The sequence below is a fragment of the Molossus molossus genome, unplaced genomic scaffold (assembly GCF_014108415.1).
Source record: "Molossus molossus isolate mMolMol1 unplaced genomic scaffold, mMolMol1.p scaffold_m16_p_13, whole genome shotgun sequence".
Lineage (NCBI taxonomy): Eukaryota > Metazoa > Chordata > Mammalia > Chiroptera > Molossidae > Molossus > Molossus molossus.
The window spans coordinates 30,917,292-30,929,946 of record NW_023425348.1 but is presented as its reverse complement, the minus strand read 5'-3'; the positions used below and the strand labels follow the sequence as shown (position 1 = coordinate 30,929,946).

The following is a 12,655-nucleotide window of genomic DNA, read 5'->3' as shown; positions in this document are numbered from 1 at the left end:
ATAATTTTTCTGTAAAATGTATTGGATCAGTGTCAATTTCAAGTTCTGTTCTTTCATGAACTTCAAGAAAATTACCAGATTTGTAATGTAGTAAAACTTTTCTAATCACTTAGAACTGATAAACACTGGATTAAAAAACAAATAACCCTGTGTGTACACATATATGTATTCTATAGATATATATATTATACATGTATGTATATATGGATCAGGAAAAATTATACATATTTTAAAAGAAAATGTTTTTACTGTAGAATATACTTAAAATACTCATCTTAAAATTCAGAAGTACAAATGTGTTAGAGTAAAATGCATGCTTGAAAATTTCTGCAAACTTAACTGAATTGTGAATATATTGAATTATCACAATCTAAATAGGTAATATTTCCTTCACTATACTTCACTGAGCTCCTTTTACACATTCTAATACTTTTGTCACTTATTCTCTAAGGAAATTTTCATAAGTTAATTGCTTTACAAAATAAGGGTGTCTCACAAAGATGTCCATCCATTTCATAATACCCAGAACCTCTGAAAATGTTAGGTAATAGCAGAGGAATTAAGGTAGCAGATGGAATTCAGGTGCTAATCGGATGACCTTACAATAGGAAAATTTTCCTGGACTACTGGGGTAGGCACAATCATGTATCACAAGAGCCCTTAAAAGGGAGAGAGGGGAAGAACAGCAAGTTAGAGCAATGCCATGTGAGGAGGACTCACTCTGATCTGCTGTTGCTGGTTCTGCAGATGGAAAATTGAGAGAAGCCTGTAGAAAACCATAAGGAAATGGATTCTCCCCTAAAACCTCCACAGAATACAACCCTGCTTATACCTTGATTTCAGCCCAGTAAAAGCCATTGGCAGATTTCCAACAGAACTATAAGACAATAAAACTGTGTTGTTTAAAGTCCCTAAGTTTGTGGTAAATTGTTACAAAAACTATAGAAAATTAACACATTCTGTAATATGGAATATTAAATAAAGTTTACTTTTCTTGTCAACATCAAATGAAATAGGTATGCAGAAGTCTTTAAAAACTGCAAAGCATTTTCATTATGTACTGAGGGAAAAGTTGAACAAAAGGATGATAGTCTATAGTCTGTTGTAGTTCTTGCTACCTCTTGAATTTTAGAAATGTTCATTGTGGAGGGTAATAAATTTTCATAATACAGTTTAAAACTTGAAAACTAGATCAGAGTTTGAATTGTACTGGGGCCAGAGTAGTTTTGGGGGTCTATCATTCATGAAAGGGTATTTGAATTGGTTGAGCATTGTCCATTGTTAGATTGTTTCTTTTAGCTGACTACCTACTTTTTAAAATGTATTTAAGTGTGGTGGGTATACAACATTAGTTTCAGGTGTACAGTATAGTGATTTCAATATTTATATACCTTACAATGCAATCACCTGCCACTGTGCAGACATTTCCCCTGTCCCACCTTGCTCCCTTTCTGGCAACTACCAGTTTTTGATCTGTTTCTGAGTCTGGTTTTGTTTTATTTTTCATTTCGATTCTACATCTAAGTGAAACCATAAAGGATTTGTTTCTCTCTGTCTGACTTATTTCAGTTGGCCTAATACCCTCTAGGTAAATCCATGTTGTCTCAAATTACAAGATTCCTCACTTCTGAGGAATTATGGAAAAGATTTAGCCTCAGAAAAAATAGCTAATAATTACTGAGTATTTACTAAATATCAAGTTATACTAAGTGGTTTCCGTCCATCATTTGAGTCTCACAACAATCCTTGAGAACAGCACTATTGTAACTCCCATTTTAAACATGAAATCATTAGAGAAATGCAAATTAAAACTGCAATGAGATATAACCTCACACCTGTCAGAATGGCTACCATCAATAAATCAACAAATAACAAATGCTGGTGGGAATGCTGACTGGTGCATTTAATTTTGGAGTTTCCCCTCCAAATTAAAAATAGAACTGCCATTTGACCCAGCAACCCCAATTCCAGGAATATATCCTAAAAACCCAGAAACACCAATAAGAAAGAATATATGCATCCCCATGTTGATAGCAGCTGTGTTTATAATAGCTAAGATTTGGAAACAGCCTGAATGCCCATCAGTAGATGAGTGGATAAAAAAGTTGTGGTACATTTACACAATGGATTACTATGCAGCTGTAAAAAAGAAGGATCTTGTACCCTTTGCGACAGCATGGATAGACCTGGAGAATTATTATGCTATGTGAAATAAGCCAGTTACAGAAAGATAAGTATCACATGATCTCACTTATTTTTGGAATATAATGAACAAAATAAATTGACCTACAAAATAAGTCCAGAGGCATGGAACAGACTGACATATCTCAGAAGGGAAAAAGGTAGGGGAGGACGGGAAGAGATAAACCAAAGAATTTATATACTTACATGCATAGCCCATGTACACAGACAATAGTATGGTAAAGGCCTGGGTGGGGGTAAGGTCTGAGTGGAGGGGGCAAAGTGGGGGAGAACGGGGGCATCCCTAATACTGTCAACTATAAAAGAAAAAGAAAATAAACACAGGGACGTTAAATAATCAGTGGGAGGTCATAAGGTAAATATGACAGCCTTCTGATTTTAAAACAGGCATTCTGACTCCAAAACTCAGTCGCTACTCTAGGCAGAGCCTGTATTATTTTTCTTTTACACATATGGGACAAGTTTTGAAGTCAGGGAATTTCCCAAGACCAGAGATGCCAGGTCAATGATTCAAACAAGGTTGGTTTGATTCCTGTATCAATGATTTTTTTTTTTTTTTTACTTCACTCTCCCTTTACAGTTCTCCAGAAGGCCAGGATAACTAAGGTACAGCAGTGACCTGTATCTCCAATATCTCAAATCATATATAGGTCACAGTATCAATGCTTACAGGGTAGCACTTAATACTCGTTTTACTAAGAAAGAGCCATTTGAGGCTATATTAAAAGCCAAGAGTAATAAATAATGATGTACTTTGGGAAATCAAATTAACTTTATAAATTCTCTGATCATTAATACTGATTTAATACAGTTCCATATTGTTTTACAAAGTATCGTCCCATATAGTTCGAAGAAGCTGTATGATTTTAGTGTTGGACAGAATTTCTGATAAGAATGTTTAATAAAATATGTAGCTTGATCTCTTGAGCTACTTAGGAAACGAAATTGGAAATCTATTGCAAAACTTTCTTTGTGGGCAACCCATATTATAACTGTTTCACTTTTGTGGAATGGATTTCATTATTCTTAGCATCTATATTTTGGGAATACAAGTTTTTAGTATTGCTTTTTACTGTCTGAAGCCTACTGGGAACAACTGCCATTCTTCCTGAATCTCTAAAATCCTTTTATTAAATATATCCATAAAGCACACATTTTATCACTGTGGAGGTCCGGGCAGTTAGACATCTAATGCATACAACTTAAAAGAACCTTCTCTTCCATCTGAATGGGTTGGCAATATGACTCATGAGACAGGTCTTAACAAATGCATAGTGTTCTTTTCTTTGCTTAAAATTGTACTGTTACATAAGTATCTCAAGTAAATCATGTGTGTCTTCATTTTGGAGTAACAAAATTAAATGCCAGAAGACAGAATAATTAATATAACAAGATGTGATCTAACAAAAGGGAACAGACTTAAAAAAGGCATATAATACCAATGAAAAAACTAATAAAATCATCTTTTTCTGACCAAAAAATAAAAAAGGCATATAAGATATAATGTATGTATACTCTTTAGTTCAACCTGTCTTATGTTTTTTCTCACAGGCACATCATCTTTGCTCCAAGTAGGCACAACAAATACGCTGGAGAATCATTTCCTGGGATCTATGATGCTATGTTCGATATTGAAAATAAAGCAGACCCACGTTCCGCATGGACAGAAGTAAGGAAACACATTTCTGCTGCAGCCTTCACAATTCAAGCGGCAGCAGGGACACTGAAAGAAGTGGTCTAGTAAGGTCTCAGCCAAGTGTTTATCCATTAAAAATACTACTGGACGTCTGAGGATAAAACTCATTTTTCTGTTCATGTCGTTTGATTTGAGACTTCCACCTTGCTCATCTGTAAAGAGGTTTTTGGCTCTTTAAGAATTTGTAACTTCATTATCAATGTGTTAATCTAATAAAACAAAACAAAACAAAACCAAACACTGTAGTCATGTGGCAGAATGAGACAAAGTATCTGAAAATTTCCTAAAATGAAATATGGCAATAAACTTGAACTCTCAGACATTGTTGGTAGAAATGTAAAATGGCATACCCACTTTACAAAAACAGTTTGGCAGTTTCCTATACAGTAAAACATGTATTTACTTTATGATGCCAAAATTCCACTTCTAGGTATTTACTAAAGAGAAGCACAAATATCACAAAAAGATCATATGCATGTTGCTAGGACCTTAAAGTGGATGAATTCAATGGATAAGTTGTGGTATATCCATAATGGAATACAATTTATCATTAAAATGAATTAACTGCCAATACATGTAATATTATTGGCAGACGTTGTTGAGGGAAAGAAGCCAGAAACAAAAGAATACATAGCAAATGATTGTTTATATGACGAAGAAGCAAAACTAATCTATGGTGTTAGAAATCAATTAGATCAGTGATGGTCTGGAGCAAGTAGGTGGAAGAGGAAATACTTCCAAACACATTCTTTCAGGCCAGCACTGCCCTGATACCAAAGCCAGATAAGGATACCACAAGAAAACTATACATCAATATCCTTGATGAATAGATAGATATACAAAAATCCTCAACAAATAAAAAGGATTATACACCATGACCACATGAGATTTATCCCTGCAATGCAAAGATGGTTCAACATATGCAAATCGATAAATGTAATACATTATATTAATAAATGAAAAGTAAAAATCACGTCTCAATAGATGCAAAAAATTAAGCATTTGACAAAATACTTTTTAAAAAATATTTAAAACCCACAGGAGACTGCATACAGAAAAAAACGTATCTCAACATAATAAAGGCCCAAAATGGTAAACCCACAGCTAATATAATACTCAATGGAGAAAAAACTGAAAGCTTTTTCTCAGTGATCAGGAACAGGACAAGGATGCCCATTCCCACTACCTTTATTCAATATTGCACTGGAAGTACTAGCTACAGCAGTTAGGCAAGACAATCAAATAAAAAGCGTCCAAATTAAGAAGGAAGAAGTAAACCTGTTACTATTTGCAGATGATAAGATTTTGTACACAGATAATCAAAGAATTAACCAAAAGACTGTTGGATATCCTGATTTTAAAATCGTCAAGTTTCTGGATACAAAATAAACAGAGAAATCAGTTATATGTCTATACACTAAAGATGAAACATCTTTAAAAAACAAAACAAAATGATCCTATTCACAATAACACCACAAATAATGAAATACTTAGGGCTAAATTCAGCCAAGAAAGTGAAAGATATTTATAACAAAATCTATATGACTTTGCTGAAAGAAATCAAAGACGACACAAACAAATGCAAAATACATCCCAAGTTTATGGATTGGAAGAATTAATCCTGTTCTAATGCTCAGGCAAGCTAAAATCATCTATATATTTGATGCAATTCCCATCAAAATACCAATGACATTCTTCACCAAATAGAAGAAGAAATCCTGAAATTTGTATAGAACCACAAAAGACCCCAAATAGCAAAGCAATCCAGAGCAGAAAGAACAAAGCTGGGGGTACCACATTTTCTGTATTACAAAGCTACAGCAATAAGAACAGTATGGTACTAATAAGAAAAATAGACACAGACAAATGGAATAGAATAGAATTCAGAATTAACCCCTACTCATGGTCAAATAACATTTGACAAGGGAGCCAAGGGCACTCAATGGGGAAAGAATAATCTGGGGAAATTGTGCTGGGAAAACTGGAAAAACACATGCAAAGCAATGAAACTGGACCCCTATCTTACACCACTCACAAAAATTCAAAATTAATCAAAGACTTAAACATAAGACCTGATGCTATAAAACTCCTAGAAGAAAACATAGGGAAGCAGCTTTTTAACATGGGTATTTGAAATGATTTCTTAAATATGACAAGAAAGGCACAAACAACATATGCAAAAACCAACAAATGGGACTAAATCAAAATTTAAAACTTTTACACAGCAAAAGAAATATTTAAAAAATTAAAAGGGAACCTACAAAATGGGAGGAAAAAAAATTTTTTTTTAATGGTAAACCTTGTATCTGATAAGGGGTTAATAAAATATATAAAGAATTTATGCAACTCTAACAAAAAAAATTTTAAAAAGTATCTTTCCAAAGAAGACATCCAAATGGCCAAGATACATAAAAAATTACTCAATATCAATCAATAATCATCAGGGAAATGGAAATTAAAACCATGATGAGACATCACACATGAATAGAATGGCTATTAAAGAACACACGACATAAGTTCTAGTGAGGATCTGGAGGAAATGGAATCCTTATGCATTGTGGGTGGAATGTAAATAGGTGTGGTGTTGCCTTATAGAACATCAGTATGAAGGGTCCTCAAAAAATTAAAGATAGAACAACCATATCATCCACCAATTCCATTTCTGGGTATTTGAAGAAAATAAAAAACATTATTGAAAATATATATGTATCTCCATGTTCACTGCAGCATTATTTACAGTAACCAAGGTATTGAAACAATGAGTGTCATCCACAGAATAAAAAAAATATGGTACATATATACCAGGAGAGATTGAGGACATTCCGACATTTGCGAAAACATGAGTGGACTTTGAGCACACTATGCTAAGTAAGATACGTCAAACAGAAAAAGACAAGTATTGTATGGTATCACTTATATGCGGAATTTTAAAAAGTTCAACTTGTAGAACAGAGAATAAAATGGTGGTTATCAAGGGATGAGGATCGGGGGAACAAGACAGATGTTGTTTGAGGATACAAATCTAGAATAAGTAAATAAGCCCTAGAAATTAAATTCACAGTACAGTGAATATCCACAAAAATGCAGTATTATAAACCTCAAACTTGCTGAGAGAGAAGAACTAAATTATTCCAACTACCAAAAAGAAAGGATAATTATGCAACATGATAAAGGTACTAATATTACTGTATTGCAAATATTACAATATACAAATGTATCAAATTAACATGTTCGCATTAATTACACAATGTTACAAAATGTCAGATATATTTTTAAAAAAGAAACTGCTTTATTTTATAGCATTGGCATGGCTCCTCCTTAAGTGCTCATTAGGTTTCATACATACACAAATACTGAAATCCATCCATAAAATCGACCACAGGAACTCTTTATAGGTTTATCTTGAGCAAAGTTTTTAATGACCTATTATTTTCCTTGTTGGAATCTTTTGTAGAAGCAGAGGCCTGTTTGTCAGCAGAGTGCTCCTAGAAGCAAACACACCTCAGTAGCAGTGAGAATACCTAACATACAGATATTGGTTTCTAATACAATTCTCCAATAAAAAGGACCAGAATCCTTGGACAAATAGTTGACTACAGCATCTTCAAGTGCCAGCAAGTAAAAAATTGTTAAACAAACAACACAAAAAACAAACAGCAACAAAACCAAAAAAACCCACTATGACAGAACGGCAAAGGAACACAGGAGCCAAATAAAAAGGTCACAATAACCAAAGCTGGAACAATTTGAGAAACTAAAGCAATAACAAATTATAACTCAAAATATAAAATACAATCCATATTGATATAAATAATTAAATAAAGGGGGATTAGAGAGAAATCTCCCACGAACAAAAATTTTAAACAATATATGTAGATACTCAGCCCTCAAGAGGTAGAACGTAACTCCCAAATCCTTTTTAAGTGTGAAGTGCACATAGTGACTTCCTTCTAAGGATGGATGAAAAGGGGAAAACTTTTACAGTTACAAAACTGATAAACAGTACCTTAGCAAAGTAATCAAAATAAGTCACATTGACAGTATAACCTCTGATACTACCAATGAGAGTAACACTTTAGTTTTCTTTCTTAAAACACATAAATTTCATTGTAAGAAAACAACAGACAAATCCAATTTCAGGGACAATCTACAAAATACCCAACACTTCTCAAAACTGTTAGGATTTTGAAGAGACTCTAAGAAACCATCAAAGCAAAGAAGAGCCCAAGGTGACTAAATGCAATGTGGTATCCTAGAACAGAAAAAAGACAGTAGGTAAACTCTAGAGAAATCTGAATGAAGTATGGACTTCAGTTATTGCACCAATATTGGTTCATTAATTCTAACAAATGTACCACACTAATGTTAAGATGTTAATAATAGGGGAAACTGAGTGTGAAGTATATGGAAATGGTCTGCATTATCTTTAAAATTTTTCTTTAAATCCAAAGAGTGTTATAAAACAGAAAGTTAATTTAAAAGAAATCAAGTTGATAAAAGTAAAAAAATTGCTAGCTTAATTAGACTTTCATGCTGCTAGTGTTTTCAAATCCTATTATATTTCTGCAAACCCCCTCCCAGGTTCTGATTCAGTAGGTATGATGTTAAAGGAGAAAAAAAAAAAAAATCATTTCTAACAGATTCTGAGATGTTGATAACATTGGTCTAGAATTGATATTTTTTTTTTTTTGGTAACCACAGATCTGACCTAGAAGACAAAAATAAAAATATTCAAATGATCCTTTGTATCTGTCTGCATGTTTACAATCTTATGTCTTTCTTTCCTATGCAAGTATCTCATTTAGAGTTGCAGATACTCTAAATAAATTCCTAGTAACAGCAAAAACAGTAAGTTTGATGCTATTTCATTACACATTTTATCTAACATGTAGATATAAATTCCCATCAACGAGATATATACAAAGTACATATCACTATCAAAATGGCAATGGAAACCTTTTTTTTTTTAACAGATAATTCTGAAACTTATTTGAAGGCTGTTTAGATAAGCTAGGGACCCTAAGAGTTGTCAAATAACAAATGATGACTTTTTAATCCACTTATTATTATAACCAAAACCATTCAGGCAAAAGGACTACATATTTTATTCTATAAATTTATTTTCTAAATATATAAAACTAAAAAATGTGTTCCTAGTGACCAAACACAGAGTTACTAGTTTTTCATGCCATGTGTCAATGTTTTACGGAATCTATTAATACAACTGACGAACATAAGCAGCAGAGAATAGTGAAGAGCGCAGAACACAAAGCCAGGATGCCCAAGTTTGAATTCTCACTTGTTTTGACTTAGGTCAAGTTATTCAACCTATGCCATAGATCAGTTTCCTCTCCTGTAATATATTAATAGAACTTACCTGACAAGGTTGTCATGAGGATCAAGTTTATATTCACTGAAGTCATTAGAACAGTGACTGGCCCATCACAAGTCCTGCATGTCTTGATATTTACAAAAGTCAACCAACATGCCAAGTACCATATTAGAAATGAGGATAAAACGACTGGCCCAAACATAAAGCCATATGCGGTCTATAAGAAGATACAGACACTGACAAATTAATCATAGAAATAAAATAAAAAGAAGTATGGAACTTCAAATTGAAATAAGCATTATGAAAGAAAGAATAGCATTATGAAAGAATATGCATCTTAAAAAGCATTAATTAATACACCCACCTAGTATTTTTGGAGGAGGGAAGTTTCCCTGTTCCAGGCTTAACCAGTACTTTCACTTAAATTATCAAAGTCTTAAAAAAGATGAATTTAATAATCTGATCATCTGGACAGTAGCTTAGTCAAAAATGAATAGCAAGAATAATTTATTTTGCATGTTCTTTAAGCAACATAAAAATGTTAAAGGCTAGAAGTTTTATTTCACTTTAACAGACATTAGAGATGGCCCAGTAAAGTGGAAAACTAAAAAGTCATTTATTAGCATTTAATAAAAACATGCTTTTCAGAAAAACTGTTCCTGAAGGAATTCTTCACAACTAAGAACTATATAAAAACTTAACATCAAGCAATAACTACACAGAAGAAAATGCACAAGCCCAGTATTTTAGGGATAATGCCACACGTACACAACCCCAGGCACCAATCCTTACTAACAAGGCAGGCCTTGCAACAATTCCAGATGCGTCTAAGTTGTAAGATACTTGGAAAGCAATCAGGTAATCAGGTAAAAAAACAAAACAAAAAAAAAACTTCCCAGCTACTCAACAAACCAATAATTCAAAGAAATAAAAAAACAAACAAACAAACAAATAACAAAACCTAAACATAAGATGGATTTAGCTTTCATTTTATAACTGTGGACAAGGAATTATGATATAACCAACAGAATCAAAACAAATACCAAATATGAGTGCTAGATCAAAGTAATTTGTAATGAAACAAAAAACCTATTAACGTTCTAACAGATAACTTGAGAGTATCTGGCTGTTTTAAAAAAAGTTGTACATACCCAAATGCCCTAAAACTGACATCAAACCTCATAAATGAGCTTTTAAAAATTTTATTGTGGGTGTGTGCATGACAAGCATTTTCAGGCTGGAAAAAGATTTTTTTTTAAAGCAAGCAGTGGCAGAGCAATAATCCAAAGTCACTTAATGTATTTGCAAGAACTCTTTTAAGGTTCTTTTTACCCTTAAATGGCAGAAGAATTGTCTAAAGAAAATCAAACTAAAGTAGTTACACGTAAAATTAAAATCTATGGTATAAAATATAAATTCTAATAAAATAGATCATTACAGTCCTTTGCCAGTATATGGTTAGAACAAGAAGTTACATCTTTGATCTATACCATTTGTCTATGGTAGTTGATTTCAATTTATATTTTTAATGGTTTATAAATTCCTGGCTTAAATTATTACCAAAAACTAGGATAGGTCTCAAAAACTACCCTTTAATAGTGTTCCTCTAAAAACAGATGGTCAAAATTAACATTCTACTTTAGTTAACAGTATTGTACCAAGACAAATTCTTGGTTTTGGAAATGTTCTATGATTATGTAAGATTTTCACATATGGGGAAGAATATAGCACATAGAGAACTCTACTTTTTTTGCAGCTCTTCTGTAAATCTAAACTTAGCTAAAAATAAGAGGTTGAAAGAAATAAAAGCTCAACTTCTTAGTTTACACTAGCAAATGTGCTAGGCAAGAAAATAATGCTTCTCAAGGTTAGTTTAGCTGTCAAATTAGGTACCATTTTTTTCTTTTTTTTTGATAGATTGATAAAAGTAAAACATATTTTACCTAATTATAAATGTGTCCTCTTATATATGTATGAGTTGAAGAGAGGTGTCATTTAGATTTTTATTTGAGCAACAAATTCAGAGGTTTATGGAAACAAGAAACAGAAGGGCCACTAATGTAACCAGACTAAATACATATGCTATATCCAAAGACAATAAAAAAGTCAGTGCTTTGTAACTAACTCTTAGGTGTATAATCCATTTGCTTTAAATAACTGTTCAATTAAACAATGTATTAAGGTATTGGAAAATAGCCTCAAAGAAGAAAACCAAACAAAAGAATATATTAATTACCTCAAATCAAAATAAGTAGCAACATCTCCCCTAAACAATAAATATTGCATGTGTCCAAACGAACCCAGGTTCCTAAATTATAAGATAACTTTCAAAATTTTAAATTCAATTCACTATAAACTTATATACTCTATCTGGGTCTGATTTTTACTGCCAAAAATTTCTTGCCATAGTATTTTAGTGTCATAAAAGCCTAGTTGCCAGATTTTTTACATATTTATTTGTAACACAGCTAAACCATCAGGTAATTACATAACTACATCTAACAGTTATTTGCTAAAGGTAGTAGGGTGAGATATACTAACTTGTTAAAATTGTACTTCTGCCAATTTTCCTTTATAACAGTTCTATTCATCCCAAAAGGGAAAAAACACTCAAGGGATTTAGAAAATAATCATTTTAATCTATGTAAGCATAATTCATGCCCTAAAAATTATGCCAGAGTTTTGGCCTTCATAACATTTTTCATTTTCTTCATGAGCTCTGCACTACCTCAAAAGCAACCTATCCTTTGATGGGTTCAAATTCTGTGTAACCTATTTAATAAAGTACAATACATAATCAACACTGTATCACCTAGAATTGTCAAACTGTTCATTAAAGCCTAAAAAATAACTATAAAATAATTACCCTATTTTATTTAACATTTACTAGTCGTCATAAAGCAAAGCTTAAATATTTAATTCTCTGAAACTCTAATGTATTTCCATAAGCCTTTTAATCTATAATTTTATAGATACAGTTTAACATCAGGAAAGTCAGATATATATTTAGTTTCTCTTTATATGTAATTAAAAATTTAAAGAGGGTGTAGGCTATGATTCAGATACAATTTAGCCATAACACCATATCAAGACTTTATAAATAATGAAGAAATAGTTAACATTATTGCTTAGTCTTATAAAATGATGAATTATAACCAAATTCATACCTCTGTACTCTTATTTATAATGTTTCCTATAGTCTTAAACAATACTGATTGGCAAGTAATATAGGTACTGATAAAATTGTTTTCCAATTAGTTGCAAACAAATTCTAATTTGTTAATCAATGCATATATTCCTCTTTAACTAATTACTACACTACCTCAGAATTCATCCTTCTACAGAAAGTAACAGTTCAAATGAAAAAAACATTGTAGAGTTTTACCTTTTAAGGAAAGATTTTCAAGTATTATAGGAACACGAAC

At 32.2% G+C, this 12,655-nt stretch overlaps 1 protein-coding gene across 2 annotated transcripts in view; it reads left to right on the top strand.

Annotated features, from left to right (window-relative positions):
* The window catches only part of NAALAD2 (N-acetylated alpha-linked acidic dipeptidase 2), a 41,137-nt gene extending 37,124 nt beyond the window's left edge, over positions 1-4,013 (top strand). For both annotated transcript variants that reach the window (XM_036258511.1, XM_036258512.1), the window contains one exon: positions 3,754-4,013. In XM_036258511.1, the coding sequence (XP_036114404.1) occupies positions 3,754-3,943 (190 nt within the window). In that variant the 3' untranslated portion in view covers positions 3,944-4,013. The remainder of the gene's footprint in view (positions 1-3,753) is intronic.
* Positions 4,014-12,655: the final 8,642 nt, after the last annotated feature.